The following is a 19,868-nucleotide window of genomic DNA, read 5'->3' on the forward strand; positions in this document are numbered from 1 at the left end:
ATTTAATTCCTAATATCCTCTTTTCAAAGGATTATTTGTCTTTTGAATTGTATTGGAGTTTTTTTTTGCTCTTATCCCATAATCTTGGGTGCAGGGAGGTTCATAAGGCTGTTTCCCATTGATGTTTTTGGTTCCTCTTTCTTTGTAGTAACTGAGAATAAGAATTACACTACTACTTTTTCACTCATGTAATAAACTACATTTGAATGTAATGCATCATTTTCTTTTTTTATATCTTTTTATTTTTCAAAATACATGGCAAAGATAGTTTTTAACATTCACCCCTGCAAAATCTTGTGCTCCAAATTTTCTCCCTCCCTTCCCACCTTTCCCCTCTCCTAGAAAAGCAATCCCTAGTATGAGTTAAACATGTAACACCTCATTTTCTTCCCGTCACTCTTATGCTTTTAAGATGCATTATCTATATTGGCTGTGTGAATTTCCCCAAAGCAGAATTTTTTGGCATACTCAGGGTAGATGTTAGGACTTCTGCTTTGGGAGTATTTGGATGAAATATGCCTTATACTTTACATTTTATGAGATAAGAAGAAATGATCATCCTTGTTAGGGCTAGGATAGGGAGGGTATATGGAGAGAGCAGAATGAGTTCTTAAATTAAAGAGCACTTGAAACACAGAAATACTTTGTTTTAACCCAGACTGTTTTCAGTTTTAATTTTGACAAAAAAACAAATGTTAGGTATTAAAAAAATCTATTTGATGTTGATTTGGGCTTCTATTTAGAATTTGATTTGGTTTCCATTAAAAGAACAAGGGCATAATAATTTGAACTTGTTGATTAATATGTTCTTATATGAAGACATAGATGAGTACTTTTATGAAAAGAATGGGTGCATTTAAGGAGCTTTGCAACTGTCATACCATATATTTTATCAGTAGATTATTGATGATCTTCTAGATAAAAAATTATTTGACCTGCAAAATGTTTTATCAGGGATAATAATATTGAATAAATATAAGGAGTGTATGTGTGTAGGTAGGGGTAAGCAAAGAAAGAAGAATTTTGTAAAGGCTGAATCATCTCTTGTTTTTATTAAATCAGTATCATTTTACCAATAAATTGTATGTGAGATTGTGTTAGGGAAGTATTGTGTTTTATCTAATTCGAGAGTAAATCAATTTTCATCACATATTTTTATTTTTATTTTTTTCCTGAGGCAATTGGGATAAGTGACTTGCCTAGTCACAGTTAGGAAATGTTAAGTGTCTGAGGCCATATTTGAATTCAGGTCTTCCTGACTTCAAGACTTAGTACTCTATCCACTGTGCCAGCTAGCTACACCCCCCTCCCTCCCCAATCACATATATTTTTAATGCATTGGAAATGTAATTACATTAATTGAAGGAGGAATTGAGCAGTACTTTTTTGAAAGTGTTACACTAATTAATATTAATTTCAAATATTACATTGCACAAGTAGTGTTTATCTTAGTGTTAATTAACTTCTTGGTAGTAGAGTGGAAAGAAAGTTGCACTTGGAGTAGGATAGACCTGCCTGTGAATTCTGTTTGTGTCACCAGTTGTGTGATGATGGGTCATTTCATCACATAAATTTTCATCATCTACAAAAGGACAATTATGATTGTGATATCCACCTCAGGTTTATTTTGAAGATTAAATATAGTAATGGATATATTTTTGTAAATGTCAGGTAATGAAAGTGCTCTGTAAACTTCAGATAGAAATATCAGCCATTTGAACTATCAGCACAATAAATTGAATACATGAGGAAACACATTTAACTTTTTCACTCAGGTAACACATTACACTTGAATCAAACACATCTTTTTTTTCTCTCACTCCTAAGCTTCTAAAATATGCTATCAATATTGGCTGTATGAATTTTCAAAAATGCAATTCTCTCTAAAATTCTCTCGTTTAGGATTTTTAATTTTTTTTGATAGTGTCTTTCCCAGGCCACAATGACTTCCTTTTTTTTAAAAAAAAAATCAAATATAACATGGTCTCTTACCTTAAAGACATATAATACTATCAACTCTTTAAATACCTTCTTTGACTTTGCCTTCTAGGTCTAAGTCCATCTTTCCCTTTTTTATTTCCTTTTGTGTTTATTGTTGTAGGATTTAGAATTGGAAGAAAGGGGCTTATCATCCAATCTACTTGTTTCATTTTGGAGATAAAGGAAAATTAGACTTAGTTATAGAAATAGTGAATAGCAGAGCCAAGATTTTAACCCATTTGAATCCAAATGCAGGGGATTTTTAAAACTGTATCATTATGTTTCTTCATTTGTCTAGAACAGTTCACATACTTTTTTAATACTTTAAAATCCGTAATGTATTATACTTTGATGTTAGTACTTTAGTATATTTGTGACCACATCAACGTAGATATTCCCTTCACCAATGTAACTTGTATATTTTCATGGTGGTCTTTTTACAAATGATTATTAGTTACTCAGCTAGCATTTATTAAGCACTTAATATTTGTACTGTGCTGTTGTTATCATAGTAATACAAAGTGATTATATGATGAAAATTTGCTATTCTTCAGTTTAGCTATATTTTCCTTTTTTCTTCTGATTTAATTTCTGGTGATAATGTTATAATTGATATTCATTTTCAACAGTATTTTTTCAGTTGGTCATTGGACAAGGAGTATATAATTAGAATGTTAGCAGTTAAGATAATATTTATAGGTTTTCTAAAAACTATAATTTCTAGGACTTTCTGCTCTCCTTTAAACCAGTTTGCCATTGTTATTGCGGCAGCAGAGGAGCCACACAGAACTGAAGACACTTTTTTGGTTTTGCTTGTTTTATGGATTGGTTTAGCCAAATAGTGTAATCATCAAGTAATTATTAAATGCTTACTATGTTCCCTGTACTTTACTAAGCATAGGAGATACAAATACAAAAGTGTGAGTGAGAGAATCCTGCTGACAAATAGTATTACTTGGGAGAATGCATCTACAAATTAATAAGCATTTATTAATAAATTACTATTTGCCAGGCACCATGCATGGTAGGCTGTAGGTATGCAAAAACAAAAATTAAATACTTCTTAACCTCAAGGAGCTAAACTTCAATCTGAAGTGATAACATGTGCTTTTGTAAATGCAATAAAATATATACAAAATAAATTCAAAAATATAATATAATAGGGGGCTGGCAAAGTAAGTTTCACAAAATGCAAAGCTGTGCTTGCGCCTTGAGGAAGAGTGAGGATTCTTGAAGAGGGAGTACATTTTAGGCATGGAGAATAGGCAGTACAAAGGCATGGAGGTGAAGATGAAATGTCAAGTATGATGAGTAGCAAGAAGGCAAACTTGGAAGGAATGTAAAATTCATGAAGAAACTCTTTATCTTTGAGGAAGAGAAGAATTTTATGAAGTAAAGATGAAAAGGGAAAATATTTTAGCTTTAGGAGACGGTGAATAAAAAGGCATGGAGATGGGAATGTTTGTGAAGTACAAAGAGATTAAATTGGCTAGATCAAAGAGTGTTGCAGAGTGTGTAGTAAATAATGAGGCTAGAAATTATAGGTTGGTGCTAGGCTATGCAGTGGCTAAAATGCCCGGGAAAGGAGTTTGTATTTGAACCTGTTGGTTAAAAATTCATTGGAGTTTATCAAATAAAGAAATAATTTGGTCAAATCTGTGCTATAGGAATATAACTTTGGCAACTTTGTGAAAGTTGGATTACAGGAGATACCTGACCAATTAAAAGAAAATTGCAGTAATGAAGGTGAAAACCAGTGGGGGTTCGAATTTGGCTGGCAGCTGTGAGTAGAGAGAATGCACCAGATGTGGGAGATGTGGTGAATTTTGGCACATTTCTCCATGCAGTGCCTCTACTTCTCTTCCTTTTACTTACCTCTAAACCCTCTGCACTCTTACAGCTTCTTCACTCAACTGAAAACCACTCTCTCTAGTGTTACCACTCATCTCTTCCTTGTCCAGTCTAATGTACTTTTTTACTTCTTATCCTTATTAACCTGTCTATGGTATTTAACACAATTGACTACTTTTTCCTCCTGAACACTTTCTTCTCTCTGGGTTTTTGTGATAACTCCTTTCTCTTGGTTCTCTGACTAAATTTTTGCTGGATTTTTACCCATATATTATTGCCCATTAACTATGGTGTTCCTCAAAGCTTTGTCTTAGAAATTTGTTTTTTTCTCTTTATACTTTCTCACTTGGTGAATTTATCAGCTCGCTTAGGTTCAATTATCATCTCTGAGCACATATTCTCACATATATTTATGCATATATTCAAATCCTTATATCCAATTCTTAACTCTTCTCTTGACTTACAGTCAGTTGCCTATCAGAATTTTCAAACTGGATGTTCCACAGGCATTTTTAAGTTCAACATGTTCAAAATATAACTCATTATCCTTCCTAGCAAATTCACTCTTATTCTGAACTTCTCCATTACTGTCCAGGGAACTGCACTTCTTTCTAATTACCCAAATTTGCAACCTCAATGCCATCTTACTCATTTCAAATATCTAACCAGTTGTCAAATCTTTTAGTTTATCTCTCCTTATCTCTTGCAAATATTTCCTTTTTTCTATTCATAGTCTCTCCCAAAGAGGGAGAGCCCTAACCCCTCCTTCCCACCCCCCCCACCCCCGCACAGGCTCTCATCACTTTTTGTTTGGACTAGTGAAATATTATTCTAATTGTATTCATATTCTTGAGTCTCTTAATTTTAGTATATGTTCCACATTAATTTGTCACACAAGCCTTCTTATTCTCCCTCCCAGTTCCATATCTTTTCACTGGGTACCCTCATGCTTGGAATGCTATTTCTTTCTTACCACTTTCTCCTGACTCCCTTGGCCTCCTTTAAGAGTCACCTGAAATTTAGGTTTAAAAGAGGCTGTTTGCCAGTCCTGCCCTTTGCTACTGCCTTCACTCTGCAATTATCTGCTATTTACACTATTTAGGGTCTTCCAAAACTCTTAATATAAAGTTAAGCTTTAATATCTTAAAGATTAAGACTTTTGGGAGTGTATGTATATAGCTGTTTTCATGTTGTCTCTTCTATTAGAATGTGAGCTCCTTGAGAACAGAGACTGTGTTTTTACTTTTCTTCTTTTTTAAAAATCTCCAGTGCTTCGCACACTACACTGTCTAGTATATAGTAAGCACTTGATGAATATTTTTTGATTGAACTAGTGGTGGAAATATAAGATGAAAGAGAGAAGGGAACTGATGTCTGAGAGATAGCAATGTGCTCTGTGAAGTTGCAAACCTTCCAGGTAACTGGAAGAATAATGGTTCCCTTGATATAAAGAGGGAAGTTTGAAGGAAGGATATGTTTGTGGTGAAAGTTAATGGATTCAGTTTTGAATACTTGATGTTTGAGATGTCTGGAGCTAAGGGAAGAAACTAGGAAAGAAACTGGGGTAATGTGTATGTAGATGATAATTAAACCTATAGAAACTCATGAGGTCGTTAATAGAATGTGTTAAGAGGAGAAAGAGCATTTGAAATATATTCATTGTTAGGAAGTAGAAAATGAATTATGGTCCAGTAAATAGTAGGAGAACCAGAACAAAGCAACGATAGGAAAACATTGGAAGGGATAGATTACTCAGAAGAATTGTTCGGTTGTGTCAAATGCTCCAAAGAGGTAGAGAAAGAGGAGGATTGGAAAAAAGGCCTTCAGATCTGGCAACACATTCATAGATAAGTCAATTATACCTTGCTCCCCCTAATATAGTAGTGTGGGGGTGCAGCATTAATATTATGCATGGCCAGGTTTTTGGTGAATAAGCCTCTCTCTGTATTTGGATTGGCCAGTCTTGGAAAGCAGACACACCCTGGTGCTGGGACCATACCCAGAAGTCTTTGTAGCACGTTAGATTGTGTCAGAACTTGTGCTTCACTTGTATCAGCCTTTAAAGACCCTGAGAGGGCCACCAGGCCACAGTGAGGGATTAGAGTAGGACTTTATGGACTTTTATTATAAATGTATATCATGGTGATATGTAAAATATGTCATTCACTGCTTTTTTCTTACATGAATTTATTTTCTCTTCAATGTTTTAGAATTTCTTTATGTTCTCTGAATAATTAAAAAAAAAAGATAGTTGGAAGAGACATAAATGTCATCTGATCTAACTTCTCACCTTATTTTATAAATGAAGAAGCTAAAAACTAGACAAGGTGAGTGGTTTGTCCCATGTCAAACAGGGCTAGGGTTCAAACCCCACTTCTTTTACTTCCAGTTTAGATCTCTATCCATTACACCATACTTAGACTTTATATATTATAGTACATAGGTGCTCAATAAATAGTTCTTTGTATTAGTATATATCAACACATTCAGTAATTGCTAGATCAGTTGTATAACTTAGTTTTAAAAATATATCTCAGATATTAATTTAGAAGAAATGAGACCCCTTTAGTGTGTATCTATATGTATATTATATATAGCCAGCAAACATATATTGAGCACCTGCTGTTTGCAGAGTACTGTAGTTGGTACCATGGGAAGATATAAGAAAAATAGAATACAATTCCTATCTTTGTAGAGGCTATTAGCAAACATAAATATAGTAAACTCAAGAACCAAATTATAAGTATCAAGCTAAGTGCTTGGACATAGAAGGAAATTGTTGACACAGAATTGGAGCTGAAGGGAAGAAGGAGTGAAAGAGTTAGAGGAGAGTGAAAAAGGAGAGGAGCACAGAGGGACTCCTGTAGATTTGGGGATCATCTGTTTAAAGTTGTATTTGAATCTATGTAAGATAATGAGATCACTGAAAGAGATACCATAAAAGACCAAGCACAGAGACCTATACATAGAAAGAGGCATATGGATAATGACCCAGAAGAGGAGATTGAAGAAGTGCAGTTAGACAAATAGGAGGATACCCAGAAACCATTGCCATGATGGTAGAAGAAGGGTGTGGCAGAATCTGCAAAGAGTTCCAAGACAGTCAAGTCATTGGTTTTTAGTAATTGAGATCATATATAATCTTGGAAAGTTCAAGTTCAGTTAAATCAAGTTCAGATTGTTGATTTGGCATTTGATTTAAAGCTGGAATTGATTCTTACAATCAATTGTAAGAAGGTAAGATTAAATGGTAAAGAAGTGAAGGTAATGAATATTAATTTATCTTGGAATTAAACTGAAATGATCAGAGAGTGCTAAGATAATAGCTGGAGGGGATGACAAAGTCAAATGGAGGTGTTTTGTTTTTATTCTTTAATATGATAGAGATCTGGGCAAGTTTGTAGAAAGCAAGAATAAAAAGAGATTGTGTTTAAAAAAAATAGGACAGGAAGGGGGTGATCAAATGGACAAGTTCCTGGAGTGGACAAAAACAATGGAATCAAATACACAAGTTGAAAGTCTGACTCTGGCAAATAGAATATCCCACTATTTCTACAAGATTGGAGTAAAGGAGATAATAGAATGAGTAATATTGATGAAGGGATATGATATGTAGAACCATGGGGCAGTACTTAGAACAGATAGTCTAAATTTTATTGTTATCAGCAGGGGAATGCTAAGAGGAATAGGGAGGGGATAAATGCGTGTTTTGAGAGTGAAAAAGGTTTTGAACAACCGCTATGAGGAGAATAGTCAGTTAAAAGAATTTCAGAGCTGGAGTGAGGATTCAGTTGTGATCAAATAACACAATGTCTTCCATATTGGTACTCTCTTCAACAATATGGTTATAATTCATCTACTCCATTATTCTTGTGTGACTTTTATCCAGATACTCTTCTAAATCATCTTTAGACGTCATATCCAGCAAGCTGGAGGATACTTCCTGAGTCTTTTAAAATACCATGGATGTCAAGTGAAGCACTCAGTTCCCCTCTTCCTTTCATTCCACCAAAACAATACACATTCTTTTAAAACCAGGGATGGTAAGTCCCAGGCTACTTCAAGAGGAATTTCTTAGAACTCAGTATCAGTAGGAAGTGTAAGTGAAAAGAATATTATGGTATAGTGCAAACATCTCTAAAAGTAGTATTCTTCAGATAATAGGATGTGTGAACTGGAATAAACTTGTTTCAAGAAGCCATGTTTCACTGAGTAATGATATTTCTTTCTTTTTCCCTTTTCTTACTATTTTTATTTTTAAAAGGGAAGAATTATGTATATATTGGGGTTTAATTTATTACTATGCTTGGCTTTGAACCTAAAAGCTTTATTTAATTTTATTTATGTCAGCATGTGTCTGTGTGAGGAAGAGAAGAGAAGGAAGGATAAAAAAGAAGATGAAGGAAAGAATGACTGGAAAATGAAATTTTCACTCAGATTTTCTTTCTTTTCAAGTTTCAAGTTTGGAGTTTAAATTTTTTAATTGGAGCTATTGAATGGGATTCTTGGGAGACTGCAAAGTGCTTTGTTCTTTAGCCAAGTCTCTGGTATTTTCTGAATTCCCTGCTGTGAACATATCAAGGGAAGGTGAAAAAGAGTAAGTGAGATAAGAAGAAAGGGAACTGGGTGGAGAGAGAGTGAGTACTGAATTATATGCTGATTCTCTTAAACCTAACAAGTCAAACAATGCTTGGGGAATAGGGAAGGAGAAAAAATTATGTGAGGGAAACATTTATAGTTTTTCTTTAAGCATCTACTCTGTGAAGCACTATGGTAGGAGCTAAGTATGCTAAGACAAAAATAAAACAATCCCTTCCAAGAGCTTATATTTCTATTTAGGTGATGGCAATAGATGCAATAAAAATAAGTAAAAGAAGAGAATTTGAAAAGGAACCCTTAAGAGCATCAGAAAAACTTTAGCAAAGGAGGTGGTAGTAGTGCCTGAGCTGAGCCTTGGAGGATTAAAATTCTTAGAGAATGGAGGAAGGTATGTAAGAGTGCTTGAATGATGTAAAGAGGTAGGAGGTTGAATATTGAGTTTGGGGAGCAACTCATGGGCAAGTTTGTACAATGGAGAAGAAAGTAGAATCTGTGAAAGATATAAGATAAAGCTCTCAAAAGATAGGTTGAAATCAATATGTGGAATGTCTTGTTGAGGAGTTTGCGTTTTGTTCAGAGTACAATAGATACTATGGAAAAGGTTTGACCTGAAACCATTTAAACCAATGAAAGGAATTGTTATAGTAAGACTAATGCTTTATATTACTAGCAAAGTCATGCACAGCTTATCATCCCACAACACTATTACTTTGTACACAATATATTTCACTTTGCTTGAGTTCAGGGAGAACTTTTCAGGTTTTTCTGAGAGCATCTTGCTCATCATTTCCCATAAAAAAATAGCATTCCATCATAATCACATACCACAATTTATTCAGCCATTTCCCAATTGGGCATCCCTTCAGTTTCCAATTATTTGCCATGAAAAGAGAGCTGTTATAAATATTTCGTACAAAGAGGTTCTTTTCCTCTTAAAAAAATTCTCTTTTGGGATTCATGCCTAGTAGTAGTATTACTAGATCAAAGGATTTGCATGATTTTATAGCCCTTTGGGCATAATTCATATCTTTTGATCATTTATCAATTGGGGATGGCTGTTACTTTTTAAAAATAGATTTGACCCAGTTCCCTATACATTTGACAAATTAAGCCTTCATCAGAGAAGTTTGTTTTAAAATTCTTTTCTCAATTACTATTGTTAACTGTATTTCCCCCGTTTATTCTAGTCTCTCTCTTCTTTCACCCTGTTCCTCCTCAAAAGTGTTTTGTTGTTGACTCCCGCCTGCCTCGCTCTTCTATCACCCTCCCCCTTTCTTATATTTCCTTTCCTTCCTACTTTCCTGCTGGGTAATATAGATTCCTATACCTACTTTGGATATGTATGTTATTTTCTCTTTGGGCTAATTCTGATGAGAGTAAGATTCACTCACTCCTCCCCCTTCCCCTTTTCTTCTCTCCTCCCCTCCCCCCCCCATAAAAACTTTTTCTTGCTTCTTTTATAGCAAACAATTTGCACCTTTCTATCTCTCTCTTTCCTATTTTCCAAATATATTCTTATCTCAATCTTTAATTTTATTTTTTAGATAGTATCCCTTCATGTTCAGTTCACATGTGTTCTCTTTGTGTGTATATGTGTATGTGTGTATATTCTCTGTGTATGAATGTGTATATATAAATAACACACACACATATATATACATACACACACATATATATTCTAACTGCCCTAATAATGAGAAAATTCTAATTAATTACAAGTATCATCTTCCCATGTAGGAATGTAAACAGATAAACCATCTTAAGTCCTTTAGGAGATCCCTTTTCTTGTGCTTCTCCTGAGTTCTTTATTTGGAAATCATATTTTCTATTAGCTCTGGTTTTTTCATAGGAATGCTTAAAAGTTCTCTATTTCATTGAATATCTACCTTTTCTCCTGAAGAATTATACTCAGTTTTGCCGGATAGGTATATGTAATCCTAACTTTGTCCTCTCCAGAATATCATATTCCAGCCTCTCCAGTCCTTTAATATAGAAGCTGCTAAATCTTGTGTTATCCTGGTCATGCCTCCTACATAGTCATTTTTACATTTCACCTTTCCCTCGTACTGTCCAGATACCAGTTGGTAAAAGCCTACTGGGACAGTGGCCAAATTGGGTCATTCTTTTTCTTTTTGGTGACCATTCTGTGCCTTGTGGATATTTCTCCTGCCAGACATTACTTCAGGAACACTGCAGCTGCCACTCCTGTAAACTTCTTGGGACCCTTAGGACTTTTAGAATTTACATAGTTGCTGCTAGTCCTGGGCATATTCCTCATCAGATGCTTGCTCAGCTAAGATAAAGAAAGAATCAAAAAAGCAGCAGAAGTTATGTGTTCTTGGCCATATGTAGGGAGGCTGGGTAAAGAAATGGGGACCGCAGCCTCCTCCTCCATCCAGCTGGGAAGGCAGTCAAGTAGTCCTTGTGCTTCAAAGCCATTCCATTGTTGGCCAGCCATAATTGTTAGCAAGTGTTGCTTTAGCAATCAGTTGAAATCTTTCTGTAACTTCCTTTCTTTGGTTTTAGGTCTATCCGCTATAGTAACACAGAGTAATACTACTCAGTCCTCCATATGAAATCTTTTTCAGTATTTAAAAACATTTCCAATTTGACATTTCATTGAGTTGTTGGTTTTCCAGTTAATGATTACATCTCAAAATTACTTCAAATTCATCAGTATTTTGAACCTGAAACTGAAGGGTCATCTCCTCACCATAATTGTCCACCTGAGTATTCACTGATAGGCCAAGCCCCATTCCACTTCCACTTCTTCCTTTCCAAGTTCTGGTTCCTAACCCAAACTACCCTTATCTTTTTCAGATTGGCTTTTCTTCCTAACTTTACCCTTAACTTTGGCCAGAGAAGGCTTCCTGAACACTCTTGGTTTTTATCCCTTCCCCTTTAGGCTGTAGCCAATATAACTATGCTAAATTCTCACAGGGCTCATTATGGAATGTGGAAGAACAGCACTGGTCAGAGCAGAGTATAAAAAAGAGAAACCTGGGGCAGCTAGATGGCACAGTGTATAGTATACCAGCCCTGAAGTCAGGAGGACCTGAGTTCAAATGTGGCCTCAGACACCACTTCCTAGCTGTGTGACCCTGGGCAAGTAACTTAATCCCAAGTGAGTGTGTGTGGGTGTGTGTGGGTGTGTGTGTATGAGAGAGAGAGAGAGAGAGAGAGAGAGAGAGCGCGCTTTCTTAACCAGCAAAATAATCAGCAACAGATCAAAACAACCTTATATCATCTACACTAGGAAGTTCCAGCGTACTTGAACCAAAATGGAATACTGTAGCCTTCTCTCCTATAAACAAAAAAACACTCTTTCCCAAAGAGTATACCAAAACTAAATAAACTTAAAAACAACTGTTTCTTAAAGCATTTGGGGATGATTAAAACCTTCTCTGGAGTGTAAGGTATTCCAAATCATGATATAGCATCAATGAGACACAAAAGTCTCACTAATGTAATTGATTTTGGCAACCAGGGACACAGGAGCCCAGCCATAAGGGACTGCAGAATCTTTTTGAAATTGTAAATACATTTGTTCCAAAATGTAATTTATATTTTAAATGAAATCTATAACTAGGTTGCTTGGTATAATTTAAAAAATTCTGATTATTAAAAATTAGGTTTAATAATTTGGCGATGTTTTCATTTATTTAAAAGCGTATTTTGTAGCACAATATAAAACTTTACTTTTTGGGGGGTGGAATGGAGAGTGGGAAGGTGTCTTACTATTTTAGAGAGTGATATTAGTGGTTTGGATTTCCATTGTTTCTGCTGCTTGGTACATGTAGGACCATAGGCAAATTAGTCTGTTTAGTCTTTATAAAAATTAGGGGCATGTACTAAGTGCATTGCATGATTTCTAAGGTCCCTTCCAGTTCTACATTTCTATGATCCTGGAAGGAACATGTGAGAAACTCAGATTCTTAACAGTTTCTTAAAGTCAATAAGAAACTTTAAAAAAATTGATAATTTTTCAATTTCAATAAAATTGGTTTACTTTGTCATCCTTTGTATTTTTTGCATTTAAAAACTTTATTAAGTAGAAAAGTTCATCAAACTGCCAGAGTTGCCTATGAAACAAAAAATGCTGTCATGACCCCTTTATGTCTCATTCATAGTAGAGGACAGTAGAATTTACAACAAATTTCCATCAGAACATGTTTTTCCTTTCTCTTGACTCTTGGCAGATAGATAGCGCAGTGGATAAAGGCCTGGTACTGGAATCAGAAGAACTGAATTCAAATTTGGCTTCAGATACTTACTAATTATGTGATCTTTGGCAAGTCATTTAACCTATTTGCCTCAGTTTCCTCATTTGCAAAATATGAACAATAATAGCATCTTGTTATGAGGTCAAAATAAATGAGATCATAACTGAAAAATGCTTAGTACATTGCCTGATAACATAGAAAGGGTTATATAATTGTTAGCTTTTATTAGCTATTACTGTTCAGTATATGCTTGAAAATCTCCATAATTATGATTGAGAATGGGTAAAAGATTGTGTTTGTGATTGCAAGAAGATATGTAACTAATGCAAATTAAATAAGAGGGAAAGAAAGAAGGAATATTTGTAGGGATAAAATATAATAGCAAGAAAACATAAAAGTTCACATTTGTATCTATAGAAATTTAGGACAGATAAAATTTATATTATTTAAATACTAAAACATATTTGCTTGAATAAATTAAATAATCACGGACATTAATGTTACTTCCATAGACAAAGGAAATTAAATTAAATAAGATTGGATCTAATTAATACAGAACATTTATAATCTAAAAATTTAGAATTTTGCAACTCTTACACCTTTGACAATATCTTACTGGAAATTGCAGATGTAATTATTCCAAAATAAAGTTAATATTATAAATGTTTGTTGGTTAGTATTATTTTTAAAAGTAAATACATTTCTGATTGTGAAAACTGATTTAATAACTTGGCAATGTTTTCAGTTATTTTACAATTATAATTATTTTTAAAAATCCAGTCTGTAGCACAGTGTAATGTTTTTTCTCTTTTTCTTTTTTCTTTGCAGGAAACTCCTGAATTGGTACCTGTGTCAAATGCACCTAATTGATGGAACAGCTATTTCAGAATGCCCCCTCTGCTAAAAATTAAAATAATTCCATTGCACATAACAGACAGGGGGTGGAAAATTACTGTTTTTGCAAAAGTAAACTACAAAATTACTATACTTACAAAAATCTTCTGGAAAAACATTTCATGCTACTAAGTTACCAGAGGAGTAACCCTTTTTTGACCTATTGCAATTGTGTGAAGAGAATAATTGCTATTTTAGAAGAGGACTTATATATGTTAGATTGTTTTTTCTAACAAATTGTTATTTCATAAAAATCATGATGTGATCATCAAAGAGGAAAAAACCCAATAACTGAAGTCAGTGTATGTCAAGATGACCTCTGAAGAAATGGTAGCTTCTGTTCCTATGACACAGAAAAAAGTGATAGTTGCTAGCTCAGCTACAGATGAAAGTAGTGAAAATGTCTCAGATATCAGTGTTATGAAAAGACATACTAATAAGCCAAACAAAGAAATCCCTCATACTCTCTCATGTTTAAACAGATTTAGAGAAGAACCTATTGAAAATTCATTGCCCAATATTTTCTCAGTCTCAAGTAAAGAAGCAATCAGTGATAAGAATATCCATGAAAACTTTAGGGATAGAAGCATGGCAGAGTCAATGGAATATATTAACATTAACTGTAACAACATGCCTAATAACTGCCAGAGTTCATATAGCCATTTCTGTAAGTCATGTGACTCTAAATCAGAAGAAAACCTGTGTTTGGATACTGGAATTTCATCTTCACTGGAAAGAAACATGTTTCCTGGAATTAAACTAGAAGTTGATGACTCTTCAGGGGAAACAAATCCTATAAGAAGTCAATCAGCAATTATTCAGACTAACAAAGGTCATATTGATAATATGGCTATATTTCATTTTCATTATGCAGTTCAGAGAAATGCATCAAAGACTTTTTGTACCATATCTGATGGCTTAATTTTAGATGATTGCGGCAACTGTGTACAACTACCAAATGTTAGAGATGATCAAAAAGACAATTACTCAGCATATACTTGTAGCTTAATGGAATTGACAAATGATTATGACCATAAGAATGGACTGAAGAGATGTGATAACTATGATACCTTAAGAGATAAATATTTATGCTTAGAAAGATCTTGCCAGGAGGTTAAAATGGCATGTTCAAATAAAAGTTTCTGTGGTGATGATTTTCCTGGAAGAATGCCTACCAAGCCCTTTTTGAGTCATTTGGAAGATTGTACTGATAATTTTGAAGAAGATTTTTTTAAAAACAAAAAGGAGCGATCCACTTTGTTAATTAGAAGATTTTGCAAAAATGATAAGGAAGTTAAAAAATCTGTTTATACAGGAACCAGAGCAATTATGAGAACCCTGCCTTCTGGGCATATAGGACCTGGAGCTTGGAGTTATATTGAGCAGAAAAGAAGTTATGACATTAAGAATTTTAGCAGTTCAGAGAAAACAGCAACAGTACAGATTAAGCAAGATGTGAATCTCTGTCTTGGAAAATCCCATTGGTTTCTGGTAAGACAAATATTTCTTTTGAAAATTTTGTTTAATTTTATTCTTTTTTCAGTCTTAATCTCCTTTTACTTAAATTGCTGAAAATCTTCAAACTTTTGTATGTAATAACTTATTATTAGTGGATTAACAATGCAATCTTCAATTAATTTAACAGTGTGTTGACAGCCTAAAATCTTAAAATAGTATTATAACTCAAGTGACATCTAGAGGGCTTCTGAAAGATGAAAGAGTTGTTCCATTACACTTGACAGTTGATAGTTTAAGTTAGATCAGCATTGCAAGATAATTTATAAATATATTTGTGGGTGTACATGTATTTTATTATTGAGGTTGGAGGAGTATTTTTGTGGAGGAAAGATGAGTCAGAAAGACTGGCTGTCTAAGTGCAGGGGTGGGATGCAGGACATTGGTAAGGGTTAAAGTTTGTTACTTTCTCATGTCTATTTTTCTCAGTCTCCCAGCTATTGAGGACGGCACCCTGTGAATAAAAAAATAAACATTTTGTCTACTAGAAGTCACTTTTCATGGGCTCCAATGGAAGCTTGAGTTTGAAGGAGGGAATTGTAGATGTTCCTGTTTCTCATGTCCAGTGGAAGCTTGCCTACCTTGTCTCTTTTCAAAAGATCCTCAAAACTCCCCATACATAGGGGCAAAACAAGCAAACCAAGAATATTCTGAATTCCTGATCTTGTATTAATTTCCTCTTTTCCCAGGCTGAGAAGACCATTCCCAGGGTCTTTGTGGCCAATCCATACCATGCCACGTTATACTAGTTGTGCATCTCTGGTTTTATTCTAATTAGTCAGTATCTTTTTTAATAGTGTCACCCAGAACTGTATATAATACTTCAGATGTGGTGTGATCACTACATGTGAAAAGGAACTTTTAACCTTTACTGCTGTAGAAATTATACATTGAATGGGAAAAGCTATGGATTTTAAGTCTGTGACTATAGTTTTGAATTTTGCTTCTGCCACTTGTATACCTTTTATAGCATCCTAACATAACATAATACCATTGCATCATTGTAAAATGAGTGAATTGGACTGGATGATTTGAAAGATTCCTTCTAAGTATGTAACTTATCCTTTCTACTTTATAGCATTTTTAAGGATCAAATGAAACTATCCATACATACACACATATACTTACAAATGTGTATATATATATATATATATGAAAGTTCTTTGAAAACTATATATTGGAATACAAATGTAAAATGATTATGGTAGCCGTGTTTATATTGGTAAGTAAATGGAGATAAAGCATTTTTTAAAAGACAGAAAATTTAGTTAATTTAAGTATTTTCCTATGGAATTCAGAGGGGAAGTAGTAAAAATATTGCATCTCAATGCAGAATTTTTGTGTCAGAAATGCCAAAAGAGAGGTTGATAAAGACATTATCATCTTTGAGGTTTGTTTTTTAAAATTCAGTTTTGTGTTGATAATTTGGCTATAATAGATTAAAGTTTATTTTTAGGATGCCAACTTGATTCTTGGCAATAGCATTACTATTTCTGTTTTGACTCCTATGGAGTAGGAATCTTTGTCATGGTTTTGGAGCAGAAAAGAGTGCTTGTGATAGCAGTTACTCATAATCAGAACACAGGCCAAGAAAGTAGTAAATACATCTCTCCCTAGAGCATACTACCTTGGAAGAATTAAAAGCTTAACAATTCTCCAGAAGTATCTCTGAAAACAGCTGCAGAAAATTCCTAGAGCTTGGAACAGTATGCCCTCCATCCTGGAAGCAGACCCCTTTAACTTTAACAGTTAAAAATCAAGAAATAGGGTGGGAAGATGAGCAAACAATAGAAAAAAATTCTGACCACAGAAAGTTATTATGGTGACAAGGAAGATCAAACCACATACCCAGAAGATACCAAAATCAAACCTCCTACATCCAAAACCTCCCAGAAAAATATGAATTGATCTCTGGCCATTGAAGACCTCAAAAAAGATTTTGAAAGCCAAGTAAGAGAGTTAGAAAAAAATTGTAAAGAGAAATGAGAGTAAGTTAGAATATCTCCTCAAAAAAACACTGCTTGGTTAAAGGAGACACGCACATATGAAAAATATGGGGAGGAGGGGAGGAATACCTTACAGACTAGGTCAAATGATAAAAGAGACAAAAATTCACTGAAGAAAAAACTCCTTTAATTGGCCAGATGGAAAAGGAGGTATGAAAGCTCACTGAAGAAAATAATTCCTTAAAAATTAGAATTGAGCAAATGGAAGTTAATGACTTTTTGAGAAATCAAGAAACAATAAAACAAAAATGAAAGAAAGAAGAGAGTGTGAAATAACCTCATTGAAAAACAACTGACCTAGAAAATAGATCCTGGAGAGATCACTTAAAATTTATTGGATATCCTGAAAGCCAGGATCAAAAAAGGAGCTTAGACTTCAGCTTTCAAAAAAGTATCAAGGAAAACTGCCTTGATAGTCTAGTGTCAAAGGGTAAAATGGAAATGGAAAGAATCCCCCAATCACCTCCTGAAAGAGATCCCAAAATGTAAATTTCCAGGAATGTTATAGCCAAATTCTGAGCTCTCAGATCAAGGAGAAAAAATTGCAAGCAACCAGAAAGAAACAATTCAAGTCTTATGGAACCACAGTCAGAATAGTATAAGATTGAGCAGCTTTTATATTAAAATTTCAGAAGTCTTGGAATATGATATTCTACAGCATAAATAAGTTGAGATTATAACCAAGAATCACCTTCCAGTGAAACTGAGATAGATATTCCCTGAAGTACAGAACTTTTGAGCATTCTTGATTAAAAGACCAGAGCTGAATAGAAAATCTGAATTTCAAATAAAAGATTCAAAAGAAGCATATAATGTAAATAGGAAAAGGAATTAAGCAACTTAATAAGATTAAATTGTTTACATTCATACAGGGGGGAAGTTGGTACTTGTAACTCAATAAGAATTTTCTCATCATTAGGCCAGTTAGAAGGAATAAAATATAGATAGAGGACACAGGTTTGAATCTAATATGGTGGGATGATATCTAAAAAAATTAAGAAGTGAGAGTAATATATTGGGAGAGTGGGATAAATTATCTCACATAAAATAGCCAAGAAAAAGACTTATAGTGGAGGAGAAGATGGAGGAGGTTGGGGGACGTAATGAATGAACTTTCCTTTCATCTCAATTCAAAAAGAGAATAATATACACTCAGTTGGGTATAGAAATCTATCTTGCTCTACAGGAAAACGTTAGGGGAAAGGCATAAAAGAACTGGAGCTCACAGAAGGGAGGGCAAATTGGCAAGAAAGTAATCAGAAGCAAAACATTTTTGAGGAGGAACAAGGCTAAAGAAAAGGGAAAATAGAATAAATGGGGAAAATAGAATGGAGGGAAATAGTTAGCAGTAGTAATTGTGAAAAAAAATTGAAGTAGATTTCTTTTATAAAGATCTCATTCGCAAAGAGAACTCCTCAATTGATAAATGATCAGTAGCCATATGAAAAAAATGTTCTAATTCACTGTTGATTTGAAAAATGCAAATCAAAATAATTCTGAGGTACAGCCTCATACCTGTTAAATTAACTACTAGAACAGAAAAGGAAAATGATAAGTATTAAAGGGAATATGGTAAAATGAGAAATTACTGCATCATTGGTAGAATCGTGAACTGATTCAACCATTCTGTAGAGCAATTTGAAATTATGTTCAAAGGGCTAGAAAATCATGTATCCCCTTTGACCTAACAATATTAACACTAGATCCTGATCTCAAAGGAGAAAAAAAAACAAAAAGAAAAACATATAAAAACATTAATAACAGCTCTTTTCTGGTTGCAAAGAATTGGAAATTGAGAGGATGCCCATCTACTGGACAATGGCTGAATAAATTGTAGTATGTGATTCTGATGGAATATTTGTGCCATAAGAAATGATAAGCCAGGTACTCTCAGAAAAAACTACAAAACTTAAATGAACTGATTCAAAGTGAAATGTACTCTGCACAGAGTAACAGGAACATTTTAAGATGATCAGCTGTGAATGACTTACCTGTCTTCAGCAATACAGTGATTCAAGACAACTCTGAAAGACTTATGGTGAAAAAGTTCTCCATCTCCAAGAAAGAACTTGATGGTATTTGAATACAGATTGAAACATACTCTGTTTACTTATTTTATTTTTCTTGAGGGTTTTTTATTTTGTATTCTGTTTTCTTTCACAGCATAATTAATATGGAAATACTTTTATTTGTATAACTTACATCATTTGTACAGCCTATGTCAATTTGGTTATCTTCTCAGTGAGGAGAGTTGGAAAGGGAGTAACTGAGAAAATTTAGAACTCAAAGTTTTAAAAACAAAGGTTAAAAATTATTTTTACATATAACCAGGAAAAATGCAATAAATAATTTTTTAAAAAAGAAATTACCATAGCTTCTTCAACCTTCAGCCATGTTATCACCCTGATCAGTCAGCAACTATCACCAATAAGGCAAGACTCTCTACTAACAAAAAGATTATAACTATCAGAGATTAGCATTTTTTAGTAGTAATGTATTTTTAAAATTAAGGCATGTGCATTATTTTTGTTTTTCTTGTACTTAATACAGTTGCATACTTAAGCCTCCAGTACAGTGTAAACATAAGTTTTATATGTACTTGAAAACAAAACAATTTGTATAGCTCACTTTATTGCAATATTCACTTTATTGTGGTGATTTGGGACTGAATCAACAGTATTTCTGAGGTATATTTGAATTCATTTTTGATTGTTTTATCATTGTTCTTTTCATTTGCATTGCTGTAATCATTGTGTATGTTGTTTTCTTGACTACTTACTTCACTTTGCTTCAGATTATG

General features: G+C 33.9%; 1 protein-coding gene across 1 annotated transcript in view; it reads left to right on the forward strand.

Annotated features, from left to right (window-relative positions):
* Nucleotides 1-19,868, forward strand: part of LOC116421913 (1-phosphatidylinositol 4,5-bisphosphate phosphodiesterase epsilon-1-like) — a 64,445-nt gene that overhangs the window by 28,313 nt on the left and 16,264 nt on the right. Inside the window, exon 2 of the mRNA XM_031956089.1 lies at nt 13,482-15,038. Within this exon, the coding sequence (XP_031811949.1) occupies nt 13,860-15,038 (1,179 nt within the window). The 5' untranslated portion in view covers nt 13,482-13,859. The remainder of the gene's footprint in view (nt 1-13,481; nt 15,039-19,868) is intronic.

Source organism: Sarcophilus harrisii, chromosome 2 (genome assembly GCF_902635505.1).
Source record: "Sarcophilus harrisii chromosome 2, mSarHar1.11, whole genome shotgun sequence".
Classification (NCBI taxonomy): Eukaryota; Metazoa; Chordata; class Mammalia; order Dasyuromorphia; family Dasyuridae; genus Sarcophilus; species Sarcophilus harrisii.